This window comes from Ornithodoros turicata, chromosome 7 (assembly GCF_037126465.1).
Source record: "Ornithodoros turicata isolate Travis chromosome 7, ASM3712646v1, whole genome shotgun sequence".
Classification (NCBI taxonomy): Eukaryota; Metazoa; Arthropoda; class Arachnida; order Ixodida; family Argasidae; genus Ornithodoros; species Ornithodoros turicata.
Genome location: NC_088207.1, coordinates 11,705,821 through 11,727,368, shown reverse-complemented (window position 1 = coordinate 11,727,368; position 21,548 = coordinate 11,705,821). Strand labels below are relative to the sequence as shown.

The 21,548-nt window shown below is 46.3% G+C and overlaps 1 protein-coding gene across 1 annotated transcript in view; it reads left to right on the top strand.

The window, feature by feature from the left end:
* The first annotated feature begins 3,798 nt into the window (after positions 1-3,798).
* LOC135400459 (protein trapped in endoderm-1-like) overlaps positions 3,799-21,548 on the top strand; it is a 40,395-nt gene continuing 22,645 nt past the window's right edge. The window contains exons 1-4 of the mRNA XM_064632292.1: positions 3,799-3,837; positions 5,478-5,809; positions 7,362-7,638; positions 11,869-12,038. Of these exons, the coding sequence (XP_064488362.1) occupies positions 3,799-3,837; positions 5,478-5,809; positions 7,362-7,638; positions 11,869-12,038 (818 nt within the window). The remainder of the gene's footprint in view (positions 3,838-5,477; positions 5,810-7,361; positions 7,639-11,868; positions 12,039-21,548) is intronic.

Here is a 21,548-nt window from a genome sequence, read left to right as displayed (position 1 = left end):
GGAGTACTGGAGTGGTTACCTTCATTTCAAAATTTTGTCAGGCAGTAGCATGTTATACAGATGAGGCTGTAATTGTTTCAGACAACCACAGGCCGTTTGTGAAACAAACGAATTGGCATCCTGCCTCAGCTTTGCCATGAAAGCCCTTTAGTTTCTTTGCACTCGCCCTAGGAAGTTGCACTACTGAAATTTTAGACGTAAAGGACATCGTTAAGACACCCTTCTTGTTTGTGGGCTGTAGTCATTATTCAAGAGTCCTAACTTTTTAAAGGCAACCTCACAGACATCAAATCAAAGTGCCTCGTCGGCACCGCTAAACTGCATGTTGGAGGGGTGCCGCCCCTTCCACAGACGATGTCTACAAAACTAACTTTTGATAACGTTATCTTAAACGAAACACCGTCCCGCCTGTGTTGATCCTGCAGCAAGAGTAATTTCGTAAAGCAGGCTTCACCTCATGCATGGAAGCATCAGGTGAAGCCCACTTTCGGATTGTATTGTTCATATTCGCGGAATAGTCGAATATTCGAAAAATCGAATATTGGATATTCGATTCGCGAATCGAATAGTTCGAGCGTTTGATATTCGATTCGAATTCGAATATTTGCACACCCCTAATAATTATTTTAAAATCGAATCGAATACCAAAGCGGATACGTAGTTCTATAACTGGACCGAATACACATGCAGCAGAGGTACAGATATAAACAAGTACACAATATGCATATCCGATATATTCATATACGAGTCAGAATTATGAAGTAGTGCTCGGTTTGCTTTATGCCCCCTCTTCGCCCGTTTTCGGCCCTACGTGTGCCGGCTTCGGAAGGATCACAATATATACTATTCGGCTTCGAAGAAATGTAGATTCGATTCGAAATTTGAGTTCCATATAGCCAGGGGTGCCAAACCCATTCGTGTCCGCCGGCGACATTGAGCCTTGGAGGAACTACGCGTGCCGTATGCCACAGCTTTGCGGTAGCCTGCTCCTGATACAGGTTGCGTAAGACAGAACTTAAAGCAACATAATGCGAATATACTGAGGTTACTTAGCGTTGCTCAATCACACGGTCAGCAATCCTGATTTCTTTTTTCTTTTTTGCTGTGTAGAGGGGACACATGGCTCCTCTTGTCTTCTATTGCATCAACATCATGTGTGTGAAAGTGATAGCGCGATTGCAAATTTATGGACTCCGCTGGTTCGTTTAGTTTTGACGGTAACTTATTCAGGTTCATCACAGAAAACGCCTGTTTGCATACGCATAATGGCACACCTGGGCTCCCTGTGAGCCCTGTGTTTCTTTCCCTGTGTTTCCTTTCCTTATGTCCTTTGTTTTTCTTTTCTTTTCTTCTGTTCCTTTTCTTTCCCTTTCGTTTCTTCTTTTCCTTTTCTTCCCTTTTCTTCCCCTTTCCTTTTCTTCTTTTCCTTTTCTTTTCGTCCCCTTTTCTTTCATTCTTCCCTTCTTTTCCTTTTTTGTTTGGAATAGCAAGCCGACCTTCGTCTGGCTGACCCTTCCTTTTTTTTCTTAATAAACATATCCCCCCCTTCCTTGGCACACTTGTCTCTTCACGTAACGCCACGAATTATTATTGGACGTACGTTGCACCGAACACAGACAGATCTGTCCGCGACGTCATACGTACACGCAGATAAGTTTGTCCAACGTAAGAATAAAACGAATCCCACGAACTTCAGAGAACTTGTTCTTACCGGTGCGCCAGGAACGTTGTCAACAACTTCGGAAAACGGCGAGTCAGAAAGCTCCGTTTCAGTTATCCTGCACTAGAAGAATCCTTGCCCGAATTCACTCGGGAGATCACCAAGCCTGCGACTGAACCGGTTCGTTTCTCGTGGCATCGAAGGCACCAATATTACAAATCGGCCATGTAGGGTTCGTTCACAAATGGGAATGTACTAGTAATATCAATCAACTAAAAATCAGACAGTCAACTCACATAGTGGCAGGGAGGCAGGGCTACTTTTCGTATCCGCGAGAAAAGTGGGAAATGTGCGCACCCCCTCCCACTCGTATCTTTGATTTACTTTCTTGTTTCCACCTAACACGACACGAAAGGTGTCTTTTTGGCGCCCCTTAGGTGGGCTCAGGGGGGCCATTGCCCCCCCCCCCCTCTGCCCCAGCGTAGACGCTGGCACTGTAGGAGGGGAACATCTGGTTTAATAGTGCATGCTCCTCGTCCTCCGTGTTAAACCACCTCAAAAATCCGCCATGAGCTTGTAATCTTGTCCCAGTACGCAATAGAAAATTGAATATATAACAACAAAAATGTTGTTACACTACCCGTACCGCGGCTAAATTCGCTACAGCGACATTCCGATGGAGGCAAGTTCATATATTAGAGAGTTTTAGTACATCCTACGCGCAATGCGCGAAGCTCCCTTTCTGTTATGAGCATGCGCGGAACAATCGACGCTATCCCTTACGTACGCAAAGGCAATAGCGTGCGATGTACTAAAACTCTTTAATATATTGAACCTGTTCGTGAACCGTACCGATTAGAATTAACCGGTTTGAACCGCTACAGTTTCCTTCCGGAACTGAACCAGAAATGAACCCGCATGGTCGAACCCGAACCCGAACCGAAGCGATAACATTTTTGCTTCGACTCTCTCGTCGTGAGTTATGAACGCGGAACAACGCACCAACATTATGTTTTGCTCCGCCCACTCCGTTGCCGTTCAGTGGGTTGCAGGGCATTACGGAATAACTGGGAACCACGAGGCCGACGCCGCCGCTGCACATCAACAACGGCCTTCTATGGCCATTATACTCTCGAGAGGAGACAGAAGATCCCTCCTCAGGCATTTGTGCGATACCTGGTCTACCCTACAGTGGCAACACGACATTCCAACTATGTCCTCTTTGGGAAATGTCGACCCAACGCTGTCATACCGGCTGCCTGCAAAGCTTCCTCGTCCTCTGAAGTCGCTCATCCACAGGCTACGTCTGAATGTGGCCTTCACTCCGTTCTATCGCTACCAGACCTATATCAACGAGAGGCGTACACTGCAGTCACAGCTTGCCACCCTTGGCTGCCGCCCCTTCAACTTGTCGACCATCCTCAGCCCTTGGGACACCGCGGCCCACTCCAGGGCGGCCTTACGTCATGTGGTTGACTTCTTTGAGGCGACAGGCCTAAAGGACTCATTATGACCCCAGCAGCGCCCTCGGACATTCTCTCCATCACGATCACGTTCAGCATCGCCATCGCCACTTCGATCATTCCCGTTATCTCTCATCGTCATCACTCATCATTGTCACCACTCATATTAGACCCCCTAGCTATGGGGTAGCGTTCCACTGCGAGAGTGGAAAACCTCCCCACTTCACCATCACAATATATATGTTGTTGTTGTTGCTTCGTACTTGAGAAACGTGCTAAAGAAACGCATGAAATCCTGCGTTTAGTTTATGGTGTTACACCATTTAGACAGTATACAAATACTTGGTTTGAACGATTTCGTCATGAATGTGAATCGATTTAAGACAAAGAGAGGTCGGGACGTCTTTCAACATCAACAACCGACGAAAATATTGAAATGGTCAGTGAAATTATTCGATCAAACCGACGACTGTAAGTTCGGAAAATTTCTGAAAACCTGGGCATTTCTTATGGTTACGTTCAACTCATTTTGACTGAGAGTTGAAGATAAGGCGAGTGAGGGCGAAGTTTGTTCAACGCGTTTTGACTGCTGAACAAAAACAACAGCGCCGATCAATTTCATTGGGACTGAGCGGTCCTGCCGCTTCAGACGCAAACTTCTTGAGAAGCATCATCATGGGAGATGAATCCTGGTTCTGCGGTTACGACCCTGAGGCAAAGGGTAAAAGTTCTCAGAGGAAGTCAGTGTATTCCTCGCCAGCGAAGAAATATCACGTCGATACAGATCCATCAATGTGATCCTGATTGTTTCCGTTGACCCTGATGGAATGGGACTTTTCCACAACTGCTTATGCGCATGCGCTGCGACCGTGAGTGTGCCGGACAAGCCTATCTCCGTATTCAATAGACGGCACTGGATGGTGCAGACGGGGTAGTGACCACTGAGGTACTCCGCGATAACTCGTCGGCTCCACTTCAAGATCGGTTTTGGCCCTTTATGCTACCCACGTGGGTTTGTTTTGGCGGGCGCCGAGGGTGGTTTGCTGGAGAGACGCTTGAATGGACCTTTTTCACTTTTCCTATGCGCCAGTGAATGACCTTGAGGCGCCGGGGAGGATTATCTCCGTCTTGACAAGATGGCGCAGTATGGGGACGACAGAGGTGGGGACCAGTGGGGAGACCGGGCGAATGGCGCGAGCTTGATTGATTGATTGATTGATTATTTAAAAGAAAACCAGGGAGAAATTGAACTTTCTCTCCTGACTGAATTGTCTCCTGAATTGTCTCCTGACTAGTTCTGCTACTCCCAAAACAACCCAAAACAAACAAAGCGCGAGCTTGTTGGTCCCACTCCGGACCGGTTTCGGTTCTTTGTGCTACCCACGTAGGTTTGTTTTGACGCGCGCCGGGCATGGTTCGTTGGAGAGCCGCTAGAATACGACGCGTATGTGGAAAAGGCGCGAATGTGAAAGCCGTGTATTCGCGCGTACGTGGAAAGGTCAATTGTGCGAGCTGGGTTTTATCTCAAGAACACCACAATAAACGCTGGAAGGGAGTTGCCTCAGGACAGAAGCCGCCGATATTCCTCCCTTCCTACTCCCTTCCTAGGCAACTCCCTTCCTACATTCTACCAGTTCGCTGTATATCTACCCATCCACAACAAACGCTGTCTTTCGTTTAAGAAACTAGGTGTGAAAGAGGCCAGAGAAATGGGAAACGGTTTCGTCCTGCATCCTGACAATGCGCTGTGTCAGACATCGCTTCCAATAGGGCAATTTCTCTCATCAATTTCCATCCACCTTACTCCCCAGATTTGGGGCACGCGCGAGTTCTGGCTGTTCCTCAGAGCGGAATTGACCATGAAAGGCAGACGTTTCGCATCAACTCGCGACATCGACGCAGCTATGCATGACGGCTCAGCAAAAGGCACTCACAAAACAGGATTTCCAGTTCTGCTTCACAAAGTGGCAGGAACTGTGTGCGTAAAGTACCTATGTCCGACTCAACGGGGAGTATTTCGGAGGGGACTAATTTGAACTTGAATCTCTTACCCTAGTAAATCTAATAAATGTTTTTCTACTTAAACATTCACCGTAGTTTTTGATCAACCCTCGTCGACAGATAGCTCTCTGGGTAAAGGTTGTTGATAGTTGGAGCCTAGTGTGTGTGTCATTTTCTGCGTCCGTGTGTCCTTGTTAGCTTCTGAACCCTTAAAGCACATGGAAAACCACCAACAAGATCACACAGCTGCTTTAATATGTCCGTGTTTTACTTCTGCCACGTCAACCGGACTACTGAACATCATACTCGACAACCTTTTGGCTTCCTTATTTTCGTTTTTATTTCGCGGACAGGGTGACCACCAGGTGCTACTCTACCCCGAGCCCCTGACGCAGTTTGCGGGATGGTGTTGCGTGCTGTTCACCGTTCTGGGCATCCCGGGCAATCTGATTACCTTGTTGTCCCTGAGCCAGGAGAGGCGCCTTCGCTCAGCAACGACCGTTTTCGTGCTCAGCTTGGCTGCTGCGGACTTCCTGTTTTGCTCCATCAACCTTCCACTGACGGCATGTCGCTATTTCCGACGAACCTGGCCCTTCGGCGACTCTCTCTGTGTTTTGTTCGGTCTGTTCTTCTACGGAAACATGGCGGCCTCTATCTTGTCCATGATGGCAATCACAGTTACCAGGTGAGCCTTTCTGTAAAGGCGCAGCGTACAACTGTTAAGACAGAACTTCACCACATAATACGGCTCGCAACTATAGTCGTCATTCAGAATATGACTCTGTATCTTGGCTCGTTGTACGCCTGTTTTAGACACATTATGCAAAAGGAAAAGTGTTCAAAACAGGCATATACCTCCCATTATCAACAAATCAGGAGACAACATGATACAATTCGGTATGATGATGGTGCCTTATTTCGCGAAGTTGACCACATGTGCACCCAACACTGATTTTCAAGAATGCCCTAATTGTTACAGCTTTTTTACATGCCGTGACACGCCCTTGTAGAAAAGTCCACGTGTTAAGGGAGCAATATACTGCCAGCAGAACTCACCCCTATATTGGCGTAGAGACATTCCGGCGAACACGTCATATAAACCTTGATGTTGCGGAGGCAACACGATTTCCAACAACCGTGTAAAAAGAATGCAATGCGTGCTGACTCTGTGATCGCAGAAAACGGGAAAGTTTATTTACCGAGCTGGGCCTGGTTCAAAACCCGTATCGTCACATATGTTAGTAATCACATGCACAAACAAGTGGACAGCAGGAGAATAGTGACCAACGCATCTGCTGGTTCGTTCATACACTCACAAGAACGCTTTATATGCATTCTGCTTCATACACTTCAGGACGCACCCCCCACCCACCCACCCCCAGACACATGCACCGATATTGGCTGGCAAACGCCACTGAAATTTGCCAAATTGCAGATCACCAAATATGTATCTGTTTTTATCATTCACTACATGTCTGTGAAAGCGAGCGTGATGTGATATGTAGCCAAGTCCAGGGCACACATTTTTCCACCCACAGGTAGAGATGAGTGCGGGTGTGAAAACTCGTACCCGCAAACGCACCTGCGGGGACGCGACCCGCACCCGCATCCGCAGCAACGTCAATGGCTCAACCCGCATATCCCGACGCGTGTCCGCACACCCGCCGATATACCAGCAGGCCGATGTGTACACGTGTTTCAGCTATGCCACATGATCCTCACAGCTCGAAATGATCTATTGATGCTGGGGACACTGTCCGTTAGCGAGCCACTTTTCCAACGCGTAGGCTGTGGCGACTGCTGACATGGTTGCCAGCTTACTGATGCGAAGCGTACCAGTCATGGTGTCGAAAGATAGTCAAAATTATGTGGCGAATAACAACAACTTTATTTTGAGATGATGATTTGGACAGGGAAGGTCTTGGAAAGTATTTTGGGGCCAAATGTTCGCAATGAATCGGGTCATGCACCAAAATCCGACGGGTTGGTTTCGTGCCTGCGGGTATTACGGGTATACCCGCGTAATCCGCGGAAGCAGTGCGGGTCTACCCGCACCTTACCCGCAACCCGCGATGACACGGAAATGTGTATACCCGCGAAGAACAAGCTTGCGCGGGTATCCGCGGGTATACCCGCACCGCACTCATCTTTACCTATAGGTTTAGTGAAAGTCATTCATCGTGAATACGCTGTTCAACGGCTAACTGGTGACCTGTCATTTCACTGGTCTGTTTCAGATTCATGGTCGTTTATTACCCCGTTCACTATAAAGCTGTGTTTGCTCGAACATCTGTGGTAGCTCTCATGGTGGCCACACTTTGGGTCATCAGTTTCCTATCCCTCTTACCCACTCTTTCCCACGCTTGGGGACGCTTTGGCTTGGAACCGACCACATTCTCCTGCACCATTTTGCCAGATGCGAAAGGCCACTCTCCCAAGAAACTGCTCTTCACACTTGGATTTGTAGTGCCTTGCGTCGTGATCCTTGTTTCCTACTCCTGCATCTTCTTCAAGGTATGTGGTATTAACTTTTTTAGTATTTTTTTATTCCGTGTTAGCGCCGCGAAGCAACTGTGGCTATATGAGCGGCGTGCAGACGCGGACGGATTCAGAGGGGACAGCAAGAAGGAGGGGGGACATGCCGACTTCAGGGGAAGTGTGCTGACATTCGTCTCGAAAGTCAGCAGGACTGCAGCTGCTTTTACCCGCTCGGCATCGCCATCGCCGCTCCGATCATTCCCGTCATCTCTCATCGTCATCACTCATCATTGTAACCACTCATATTAGACCCCCTAGCTATGAGGTAGCGTTCCACTCTTAGAGTGGAAAACCTCCCCACTTCATCATCAGAATATATGTTGTTGTTGTTTACCCGCTCGCCCATGCCGCTGGTGTGGTATGAACATGGGGAACAACAACAACAATAGATGATGACGATGAGATGGGGTGTTTCACCGCGGTGGTGCGGTACCCTACCCCACTGCACGTGGAACATTATATGAAGATGATGAAGGAAGGATGAAAGTACGAGAAAGAATTAGAGGCGTCTGGAGCAATCCAGTGGACGACAGGAATTCCATGAACAGGTGAAGAACCCGACGATGGAGCACAGGATCTTCATAGGGGCCAATCAACATGGGGGATAGGCATAACTGGTGCGACATTGTTCGCATTCGCTGCATTCTCTTTTTCACTTTAACTTCGGTAACTAAAGTCCAGCACCTCATCATCACGCCGTGAAGTTGAACCGCTAGCTGCACTACGTTTGTCCAGTCGCACCGTATTTACGGGCTATGTCCGGAATGATTGCGGAGTTGCCAACTCGCTAACATGAAATATACTAGTCTGGGAGCCAAAAATAGCAGCGCAAGCCAACTTCCGCGTGGAGCATGGTGACCGTGAAGCGTTGTCTAAAGTGTCAGAACCGGATTATCTAAATATTGCATGAGAGCAAAAAAATAAATAAATAAATAAATCAGGCCTAGAATTGACATATGTGCTTTCCATGTTTAGCTGTGCACCGATGACTGGTAATTTATATTTTGTTACATTCTAACTGTGAAGAGGTGAAATGAATTGTGAAATCCAGTGAAAAACTCTTCAAAGATTTCAAACTTTACAGTGAGAATTCTCTCGGCCCTCGTTTTATTAGCGATTCTTTATTGGGCTACCACACCTGAGAACAGCACCAGGTGGCGGCTGCTCCCTCTCGCATCCCCCTCGGAATGGCTCTGGACATCAGCCACAAAAGCCACGAGCTTCATTTTTTATTTCTTAGAAAAACTACACGGCACGTGGAAACGTATACAAGCGAAAGGTGCGCAGAAACGATAGAGCAAAATGCGCATACCACAATGTCGCATTCGCACTCACTAGACAGGGTATCATTTACAGGTTCTTTTTAAAAGCAGCACGTTCTGTGAAAGCAACCCCCGCGCCGTTTTCGCAGGCAGTTATGTGGCCAAGCGGACATCCTCTAAGGAAGTGCGTGTAACTAGTGGACTATGAATTACCTAAAACTCATTAATTAACGGTTTCATTACTTGTTTTCGGGAACATGCGAGGCAATAGATCTGGAGGCAATCATTGTTTCAATCCACTCTCTTTTTTGAAAAATCCTGATCCTAAAAAAAATCCTGAAAAATCCAATGTGGTGAAGTTCTGTTTTAACTGTGTAGACAGAACACTGCAAAAAGCAAGAGGAAAGGGAAAGGAAGAGACATCGCGATAATAATATCAGGCTACATGGGTTCCCATTGGTACAGGGCAGGGGCATATCCTCCTCTCATCGAATCTTTGCGGCCGATTTCGTGCGCCGTTGAAATGCGCGCCTCATAAAACGCAGATTTTCACAGTTTTTTTTGCACTCGCTGTAGCATTAGAGATTTCGGCTTCAGGTGTACTCGACTAAGTTCGCCACGGGCTTCCTGATTCTGTAAAGAAAACGTTATGTTGACTATGCAAATTTCAGAGTTCAATTAAAAAATTTCAATTTATTGCAACTGAAATTCGACAAAAGTATTTTTTGAAGATGGCAAACTTAATTGCCGCACGGGAGCCGTTGACCGCATATTTTTCCGTTCTACCGTTTTCTTATGACCCCAAATGACACGTTTCGTGCCGCACCGTGTATATACAGGGTGTCCCAGAAAACGTGTAAGTGAATTATAATTAAAAAACTACGCCACCTAGAATCATGCGGTCAACGGCATTTGTTCTTATTAGGTTTTTGCCACCTTGTAAAGTTAATGCCATATACCCCAAGTTTAATTATGCAAATATTTGCGAACTGAACTCAGAAATTTGCCAAGGGAAGGTCACTTTTTTACCCCACCAGTATGAAGAGCGTGCTGAATTCATTCAAATTCATGATAATTGACAGTAATATTCACGAGCTATCCCATCGGAAAAAATAGCCGAATATCATGCTTTTCGGAGCACCGGACCATAACGCGCGATGTCTTTTTGAGCGCAATCGCTCGCAGTCCGACGAAAGGAGGTTCCGAAGCCAACCCACAGAGTGATAGTTGAAACAGTAACAGTTCCTAAAATTGGGAGAGGGAAAGCATTATCCCAGCGAAAGTCGGACGTGATAAGCCATGCCTGCGTTATCTCTTTCTGCGATGCCGGGGTAGGCTGGGTTTCCAACCTCCTTTCGTCGGACTGACAAAGATTGCGCTGAAAAATTCATCGTGCGCTATTCTGTGCGACCTCCGTAGAGCATGATGTTCGGCTATTTTTGCCGATGGGATAGCTCCTGAATATCCCTGTCAATTATCATTAATTTGAGTAAATTAGACACGCTGTTCACATTGGGGGGGGGGGTAAAAAAGTGACCTTTACTAGGCAAATTTCCGACTTAAGCTCGCAAAAATTTACATAATTAAACTTACGTTACACGACAATCACATGAGGAGGTGGCAAAAACCCAGTAAGAACAAATGCCGTTGACCGCATGACTCTAGGTGGTGTAGTTTTTTTATTATAATTCAATGACACGTTTTCTGGGACACCCTGTATATATAATAATTAATAAACATATTCCCCCATTTGCATTCCTTATGCATTGCGCCTATGGGAGTATGCAGGTGAAAATATACTGTAGGAGTCACTTTCTCTTGTTCCCCTCTTCGTGCTGAACTATTTTTCGCGTGCCATCCAAGCATCGCGAAGTTAAAGCCCTAATGCGGATCCAAATGGGAGCTAAACGTACGTTTAAGTTTTCGACACAGAATTGTGGTCATGTGTAGAACAAAGCAGATACAGTCAACGCTCGATCTATGGACGGTTTCCGTTTTTAAAAAATCGAGGGATTCATAAGTCGTGGTTTGAAATAAGGGGAAGGAAGAGAAAGGGCTAGAACAGAAGACGCATCGTGACATCGGATTACGTTTATTTTTGAACACACTCCGAAACAGCGCCTAAACCGTCGTTTCTTCTCTGTCAATTTTGACCAAGAGAGACGTCGGTAATATAGCGCTTGTCCAGTCTTTGAAGCACTGTACTACACCCTCAATATGCGTTCATTTCGAAGTCCCGCTCGAACGTGACAGCTGCCTGTTCGTCTGTCCGTGCCCCAGATATACTTCGTGATAAATTGATGTATCACCTTTCTTTACTTCGCCCCTTGACACTGAGACAGGTGTTGCTCTACGCTTTTCCTTTGTTGACCTCTGCTAACCTTGTTTTGTCCTCAGCGTTTACAGATGGGGACCCACAAGGTCCGTTCCCGAAACATGCGTGCACTGTTCAGAAATGGAAAATTCGTAAACGGAGGCACAGTTCACAAAAGCGAAGTAATCCGTAAAATGAGGACTCGTAAGCCCAGGGTTGATTATTCGTGTATTTAGCGCTATCGCAGCTTCCCCGTAAACGGTACTCGATGAGTAACTTACCTATACGCGCACCGTATCTCTAGAACAATGTTATGTGAAGCTGTGCTTGGTCCCTGTGGCCACATCCAGCCCACCAACGCTCTGCCCTCAAAGCTCACTTCACCTTTCTGGTTACCATAGGGCATGCGATCCTTATTGTGAAGGGGATCGTTATTTCATTCCCCGCATCACCATCAGCGATGGGGTAGAGTATCGCCCCTGGTGATGAAACTCCCGTCATAATCTTGTAAAACATTTGTTTTTACGTGATGCTCTGAAAGTCTGTGGGTGGGTATTTTCAGTGTCGCTCTGTTCTTTGTAGCAATATGTTCCAATCACGGCACGATCACACAAACCGACAATTGTCCAGGTGAGAAAGAGCCACCGCAACATAGCTGCTCATTCGGCTACCGAAGGAGGTCAGGAAAGGTTCCGCAGGGACGAGATGCGAATTACCCGCCTCATGCTCACGGTCTTCTGTCTGTTTCTCCTTTGTTTCCTGCCTCTCACGGCTGCGAACGTCTTCGACTCCACCATCAAGTAAGTGATGAGTTGCTCGAAAGGAAATATGTCACGTCCACGACCTACTAGATTATAGCGACCACGTCACACGGACGCCTTCCCAGCGCCGCATTTGGAGGCTAGCGATGGCGCTACTCATCGGCACGGTTATTGCTTCTTCAATTTCTACAGTACTCTGTACTTTAGCTTACCCTGGTATTTTTGTACAGGCGGTGTATGTCCAACGAGAGATGCTTCCTTCTAAATTTGATTATCATCATCATTCTATGCGTTTTCATAGGAACTGTTGCTGTCGTCTGCTACGGTAATCGCGCGTCCGCTTCCGCACGTTCAAAATTCAAATTTCCATCGTCCAGTCATAATGCAGATCTCGCGGGTTGATCAGTAGCGCTCCTAGGGGATCGTGCGGACGGGCTCCTCATTGGGTTTGGCGATTATGGCATGGTCGCTATAATCTAGTAGGTCGTCGTCATGTCGTAGGCGGCAAACAGAGGGTAGTCAAGGTACATATAAATGGTAGCGAAGCTTGCATTGGCCACCAAGGCCACCAAGGCTTCAAGGGCGGACATGATAAAGACCGTCACCACCACCCATCCGTTGCCGGCCAAACTACAAATTCCGTCATAATGACGTCACCTGGTACGTCACCATTACTTATAGCGCGGGCCGCGCTGTGCGTTCGTCCATCGCGATGTCGAGCCGCGGAATATCACAATCACAAAAACTCATAAAGAATTTTTAAATAGAGAAGAATCAACACTGGCGACAGGCGTGCAACAAAGGATACAGGAGACCAGGTGGGGGCTTGCTTTCTTTTATCACAGGTAAATTCACCATGCCGTTGTAAACAGTATAAATACCCACATGAGACAGTTGATGTTCTGAGGCTGGAACACAGTGATTTGATGACACACAGTTTCAGTGACTTCCATCTTTCATCATAAATACCCACGACAGAATAATGTGCAAAATAACCAGTATGACAGTCCATGTAATGAATAAGCACGAAAAGATAACATACAAATTCCTGCAAACACAGGTGGGGCCCCGTACCTTAATGTCCAATGCATGCTGCTATAGCTGTCCTCATGCACATCTGGAACTTTCCGCATATGTCTCGTAAAAAGAAGGTGGAAGTGAACATATTTGCACTTGAAGATCACATTATATGATATTTGCATACTGTGTGGTGCTATGTCTGCCCACAGTTTTTGGCATTGTAACGAATGCTGGGGGAATAAGAAGGCACAAGTGCATTAGTTCAGTTTAGAAGTGTGTGATACTTGATCTTGCAATACAGCCACAATAATATCAGGTTCCAGCAATGACAACCTTGAAAGATGAAAGTCACTGAAAAGGTTAGCCAGCTGTAGGACTCGAACCCACATCTTCTGGATTACCGGTCCAGGGCTGTGTGTTCGAGTCCTACAGCTAACTAACCTTTTCAGTGACTTTCATCTTTCATCGTTAATTTCTTAGGCAATTTGAGGCCTTGTATGTATTTGTCCTTTCTATGTTGTTCCAGCCTCAGAACATCAGTTCTCCCACTACAACCTTGTTCAGTGTGTACACACCCTGCTGATGACTACTTCTACTTTGATTACAACAGCATTTTTGTATTAGAGGCATGTCAAAGCATCGACAAAGTTCTGTGATTCTGCTATTCTGTGCATATTTTGCCATGTGGTCTAGATTTTCAAGCTCCACAAGGTGCTTAGCCCTGCACATAACTGCGCCTACATACTGGCGGTTGTGCACACAACTACTGAACTCAGCGCAGGATTCAAAATATAAAATTACAGGCTAGGGATCTATGTACACAGGTATACACTTAATACATATCAAAGAATAGGCAAACTGCTGAAGATTCAAAATAGAAAATGTATGCTAGGTATCTCTGTACACAGGTGTACACACGCTAAGCATATCAATAATAGGCACAGACTACTGAACTCTGCATGGCTGTCAAAATACTAATAACACAGTAAGGAGCTATGTGCTTTGACAAATCGTATGCTACACAGGAATGAAAGAATTACAAGACATCATGTGTAATCTAGGTTACAACTGAAAGCACTGGATAGACAACAGAACCATGCATATCCTTTTGCATGGAAAGACAACTTCTGGTTACATCACAACAACGTGCAAAGATTACGAACTTAGTCTCGCTGCCCGCTGCAGTGCCTTCTGACGTAACGTAGTACTTCGTACTTCCTCATTCCTTTGTCGTGCAAACCAGAACAGTCGTACCCTCCGAAAAAAGTGAAATAGATCATCATACACCGATGAAGAACACAAACTCAATGTCTTTGGCACAACTGTGTCCAACACTTCACACAGCTTGGACCTGGCCCTTTTGGAGGCAAGGAATGTCTTGACGTTGGCTTTGAAGGCTTCCTCACACGCACCCACAAACATCGCAAAGACAGGAAGAGGAACCGACAGCTCCAAAGTCAGTACTGTCCACATTCACACTCAAATAAAGCAATAACTGGCTACTGTCCTGAAATGTGGCATTCCTCCGAGGAATGTCCCATGTTGGACTTGGTGGTTTGAAATTGAAAAGACGACGATGAAGAAGAAAACGGCTATGAACAGTCACAAAGTGCGCAGTCAACGTATACTCAGCGTACGGCAAACTCGTAGCTAACAACATGGAGAGGGACAGGAACCGGAAGCGTACTCGGCTCTGTCTATAATCTTACATATTACTGGCAGACCGCGCGAATTGCTATAGTAAAAACATGCATGTTGCATTAGTACACACATTATTCGCGCCTCCGATTAAATTATTTTCGTTTACCTTCGTAGTTTGCCCCTCAACAACCACGCTCGCATGTGTATCATGAAGGGCGCAGGGTTGCTCACACATATTTCGTATTTTCCTCCGCCTTCGCTACCATTTATATTTACCTTGGGGTAGTTCTGGGGTCAGGTGCTGGCGTAAACACTGTCTAAGCGTCAACGGCGCCATTGCCAACTGCAAAGCCCCGTCCAAGGGGCACCCGATATATCTCTTCTGGTTCGGGGGTAACATACCGCATGCAATTTCCGCTCAGCATTCGACAGTGATTCCTAAAAAAAAAACACAGTCGATCCATTGGTGGATCCGACGGAAATGTGTTGGCATTAAAACTTGAAAACCCCTTTGGAACTCCCCTTCACAACGCCACACAAAAGTTACGCAACCCTTCACACGGCCCTACACCACGCTAACTCAAGACAGCGTCTGCGGCCAAACGAGCCTTTCTTGCTTCCTCCGACTCAGCTTGTTGGCGCCGCGTAACCTATGCCTTCTTTCGTCGATGCTCCTACGCACAGCTTTCATAACCCGTGGCGCGACCACGCTTACACGTCCGAACCTGTCGACAACCACAGCTGCACCAAGGGGATGAAACTCGCGAGTTCCTTTGCGGACTAAAGTGAGGCGCTGTGAGCCTTTCGCGTCATCAAACGTCATGAAACGTCAAAATTTTTACGTCGAAGCGCGAGTTCTCTACCGAGAGCATCCCATTGGCTCCTGCGGCCGCTCCCCTGGTATGCGAGCGCTCATTGGTCGGTTTGAAATTTTAACCTTTTCGTGGCGCGCGTAAGCCGGCACCGTCGTGTCTGGGGTGCCGGAGAAGCTCGCCGTAAAGTTTCGAAATATGGTGCGGCGAGGACGCACGCAAAGCATTTTTGCCGGCACTGGATGGTTTTTAGTGCCCGTCGATACCGACTCTGCAAAACTCGAATCCTCTTGGATACTTCTGCAAGTAAATTCAGTGACAGATAAGTGAAAGGCAGGTCTGCTTCGCTTGCTTGGCGCGACAACGATTCAAGAAGGATCAATACTGTGTTTTTCCACTCGATGGCAGGTAAGCCAGTTCCTATTCCATTCTGCCGCTTTAGCGTAGCATAGCATAGCACCGCACCTGTGGCGTCTACGCAACATTTCGGCCGGTAGAATTTTTAGTTTTCACGTTTTCTGATCCTTGTTCTGGTCTTTCTTGCTCAGGTATCAACTAGGTACTGCTCAACTCATATCTGCTTCCGAAATGCATCTGCATGGACGCAATCGAATGGATATACCACTCTGAGTGGTTGGAACATCATCTTTCGGCTTAGCAGCTGCACAGGTTCCTTTGTGACGGGTCAGCCTTGACATGTGACACTACACAAGCAGCAAAGGGATATGGACATGTTTTCTGTCATGCTGGATTTGTGAATGTGTGTGCCTGTGCAGTGAATTTACTGATCTACTGTGAAATCTTCCACGTGAGACATATCAGTTAACAGTGAATGCGAAGTTGCTTTGGCATATTACTCGAACTTCAGAAACAATGTTCATGTGAAGTTTGTGTTTGGCGCAGATAGAGAAGACTGCATATGTGTGATTTGGGAATACCAATCCCGAAAAATAAAGCACCTCGTGCAACAGAAAGAGCCAACGCTTCCGCGTTTTATTTATTTCACTGGATGCGAACGAAAATCCAGAACCGCCAAAGCGGGGGAAAGAACAGAGGGGAAAGGGTAAAAGAACGCCTCGGCAGCGTCGCTGTACGTCACCCATCACCCAGGGAGACACAATAAAACAAAGCAAAAGAGTACTCTACCGAGGCCCAACGATTGGCCCGACGTCAGAGGTCACGTGAGTTTTTCCCAACAATAGAAATATACTACACGTTCATTCCCCTGGCTCCACTGGCCGGTGCACAGTTCTCCACGCGCCCTCTGCTTCCCTCCCCACTCATCGTGCATGCGCACAGCGCCGTGGCTACAGACAGACCGCGCCGCGATTCATGCGTTCCGAGGACTCTAATGCTAACGCATTATAACACTAACATTCGGGCAGCATAACCATTCAGCTCCCATGGGTGTAACCGGTATACTCTGCTAGGTGGTAGAGTTGTGTGCAACGCTTGAGCATGCTGAAGGTATTCTAGAACGTCAAATCTACTGTAGCAGTGTAGAGGCTAGCACGTGTTGTTTTTTAGGAACCGATTCCTGCTCCAATCAAGCAACTTCAGAAAGGATGCCTGGCAGGCCGATCCCGTTCGGTTCTAATATTTCTTTCGCACCTCATGGGGTCGTGGTGACGTGCTTACCTTTGGTTTCCCAATGTATTGTAACGTTGTCCGCGTGTTGTAATACTACACGACCAGGAAACAGCTAGCATTTCTGATGGTCGCAAACCTAAAATTTATATGACAACACGCCGCCAACCACGTTAGAGTGATCCCTCCGTCTAAGCCGTCTAGGCCTAAAAAATTGTCGGCCCTGGATATTACTTAAAGTGCCACTCCAGACTCAGAAAACGGCGTTTATTTTATTTAGTCCATGAAATTTCAACGCTGTTTACGAACGCTGCACACTTCTGTCTATTTTTGAAGATCTGCTGAGCCTCCACAAGTTTCGGTGACGCGGCGAGCGAGTGATGTAATCATAAGTCCACAAATTGCAATGATGTCATGTTCTGGAGAGGGCACTCGTCTCCTAGCAACGAGGCAGGCGTTCGGGGAGGGTCTCGTGCTGGAGAAGTCATGTGAGGCTGATCGAAAGACGGGAAATGGGAGATATGTGTTCTCCCTCCTTTGTGTTTTCCCCAAGGTCGGAGCGGTAGTATGATATGTAACGTGGGGCTCCGCTAGCGGAGTGCAAAAAAGTGAGCCCCGGAAGACGCGACGGACAACAACGTTGCCAGATGAGAGCACAGCGCTCCGTCGGAGCCTATCATGACGTCACAGTTCTCGAAAACAAAAATTAATTTTCTCTAGCTTCCGCGTCGCGTAGAGCCAAAACATTTGGCAGGAATGTAAAGTGAGACAAGAAGATTTGAGTAACATAACTCTGGCAGGATTCTGAAGACACGAGATTTAGTCCGTAGTGGCACTTTAAAGTGTCCGATTTTAATGGTATCTCGGTTGTGCGTACAGCCGTGAAGAAGTTCTTATCGTCTTTTTCAAAATCCGCGGAAGTCACAAGAAAGATTTAGTGTACCGTAGGGGAAACGGGCAAGTTGAAACATCTTTTGAGAAAACAGTCCTAACGCGAAACATACTCGGGGATCTATGGGCTTCAGTGCACTAACGGCGTTGCCGGTCAGTCTGGATATTGTGAACTAAAAATTACGCGAATATTTTTACGTCAATATGGCTAAACACCTTTAATATGCAACAGGAGGCTGAGTGTTTCAATATGCCTCAACCTTGGGGCACGTTGGGACAGATCACGGGATATGTTGAAACAGTTGGATATTGCGGGCAGGACATTTGTGACAGCGCTATTGTGACAGCGCTAGCGTGCAGTCCTGACAAACATATACGTAATCTTTGTTACTGCCATCCCAATGTGACCAGCCTTTGCGAACCATGCACTGAACCCACCCCAAGTACGGTTCGTACTTCTCATGGCACTCCAGACGTGGAGTCTTCCACAGCAGTACTTGGAGACATTCATTCCTCGACATCATAGGCTTTCCTCTGCCTTGCTGTGTCTTGCTTTTGCTTTCCTCTGCTATGTGCACCCTACCGTTACGTTTCCAAGTTGACTTCGGCCTCTCAGATGCACACTTAGGTTCCCTCTCTTCAAGTCGCCCTTTCTCAGGTGTATCTCTGGGGATCGCCTGCTTCATCCCGCCGCGACGTTTCCTATTCAGAAGAGGCCAACCGTGATTGGGAGTAAAGAGAGGAGGAGCCCTATTGCTCTGAGAAGTGAAGCCGAGATTGGGGGCCACTCAAATGACATCACCGCTCGCTTTTCGGTATCGGCAATCCCAAAATTCGCGGTCACCCCCCGCCGGCGCACTCCGTCACTATACTCAGCCGCTATGCGGGAAACTGCCTTACAGGATGTTAATTCAATGGGAGACAGCGTTTATGCCAATTAACAGCAAAACAGAATAAACTTTTTAAGATGTCATCGTCTAATAGAGAAGAACACCATGTACAGAACTCCTGGAGACATGAAAGGCACCAGCAGAATATAAGCCTAGTGCACCCTGGCCAAATGAATTTTAATGCATTGCGCCTATGGGGATTCCGTCGATTTTTGCACATCGCCCATGTTGAGACTACGATTTTTCGACAAAGACAGTCAAATTCTGGAAATGTCATCGCCTATTTTCGTTCAGTACGTCCTCCAGGCCACATACCAACCACGGCGCGATGTGTGAGTGTTAATCCTGATGCACCCAGGGCCTTCAAAGTTGCGACTAAGACAGGGTTCCCCTCCTAGGCGCTCGATGGACTAAGTCCCAGTATTATCGTAATACGCATGCGCTGAGACTGTACGGCCGGTCTGAAAGAGTTCGAAACGAGAACGGTCATTTTTTCCAGAACTCGAAGTGGCTGACAGAACAGACAACTTTATTTTGAGTGAGTAATATACAAACGATACCGTTTTGTATTTTATATCGCTTTATCGCTATATAAACTGTCCATTTCGAGTGCCGTTTTGGAAGTGATTTTGTCAAACGCGACCTTTCAGGGTGCAACAGGAGAACAAGGTACGGGCTTCAAACCCCGTGATCTTACTTTCACATATACATACACATATACATTACATTACATAATCAGCTTAGGATATCTTTATTATCATCGTTATATCAAATGATATTAAGCCCCGAACTTGATGAAATTCGCCATTTGGCCGTTTTGGAAGCGATTTTGTCAACCGCGGCCTCTCAGGGAGCAACAGGGGAAGATACGGGGTCCAAACCCCGTGATCTTACTTTCACATATACATACTACAGAATCAGCTTAGGACATCTTTAATATTATTGTTATATCCAATGATATTAAGCCCCGAAGTTGATGAAATTCGCCACTTGGCCATTTCGAGTGCCGTTTTGGAAGCGATTTTGTCAAACGCGACCTCTCAGGGTGCAACAGGGGAACAACGTACGGGGTTTAAACACCGTGATCTTACTTTCACATATACATATTACAAAATTAGTTTAGGACACCTTTAATATTATTTTTATATCAAATGATATTAAGCCCCAAAGTTGACGAAATTGGCCACTTGGCCATTTCGAGTGCCGTTTTGGAAGCGATTTTGTCAAATGCGACCTCTCAGGGTGCAACAGGGGAACAAGGTACGGGGTTCAAACCCCGTGATCTTACTTTCATATATACATATTACAAAATTAGCTTAGGACATCTCAAATATTATTTTTATATCAAATGATATTAAGCCCCGAAGTTGACGAAATTCGCCACTTGGCCATTTCGAGTGCCGTTTTGGAAGCGATTTTGTCAAACCCGACCTCTCAGGGTGCAACAGCGGAACAAGATACGGGGTTCAAACCCCGTGATCTTACTGTCACATACACATACTACAGAATCAGCTTAGGACATATTTAATATTATTGTTATATCCAATGATATTAAGCCCCAAAGTTGACGAAATTGGCCACTTGGCCATTTCGAGTGCCGTTTTGGAAGCGATTTTGTCAAACGCGACCTCTCAGGGTGCAACAGGGGAACAACGTACGGGGTTTAAACACCGTGATCTTACTTTCACATATACATACTACAGAATCAGCTTAGGACATCTTTAATATTATTGTTATATCCAATGATATTAAGCCCCGAAGTTGATGAAATTCGCCACTTGGCCATTTCGAGTGCCGTTTTGGAAGCCATTTTGTCAAACGCGACCTCTCAGGGTGCAACAGGGGAACAACGTACGGGGTTTAAACACCGTGATCTTACTTTCACATATACATATTACAAAATTAGTTTAGGACACCTTTAATATTATTTTTATATCAAATGATATTAAGCCCCAAAGTTGACGAAATTGGCCACTTGGCCATTTCGAGTGCCGTTTTGGAAGCGATTTTGTCAAATGCGACCTCTCAGGGTGCAACAGGGGAACAAGGTACGGGGTTCAAACCCCGTGATCTTACTTTCATATATACATATTACAAAATTAGCTTAGGACATCTCAAATATTATTTTTATATCAAATGATATTAAGCCCCGAAGTTGACGAAATTCGCCACTTGGCCATTTCGAGTGCCGTTTTGGAAGCGATTTTGTCAAACCCGACCTCTCAGGGTGCAACAGCGGAACAAGATACGGGGTTCAAACCCCGTGATCTTACTGTCACATACACATACTACAGAATCAGCTTAGGACATATTTAATATTATTGTTATATCCAATGATATTAAGCCCCAAAGTTGACGAAATTGGCCACTTGGCCATTTCGAGTGCCGTTTTGGAAGCGATTTTGTCAAATGCGACCTCTCAGGGTGCAACAGGGGAACAAGGTACGGGGTTCAAACCCCGTGATCTTACTTTCATATATACATATTACAAAATTAGCTTAGGACATCTCAAATATTATTTTTATATCAAATGATATTAAGCCCCGAAGTTGACGAAATTCGCCACTTGGCCATTTCGAGTGCCGTTTTGGAAGCGATTTTGTCAAACCCGACCTCTCAGGGTGCAACAGCGGAACAAGATACGGGGTTCAAACCCCGTGATCTTACTGTCACATACACATACTACAGAATCAGCTTAGGACATATTT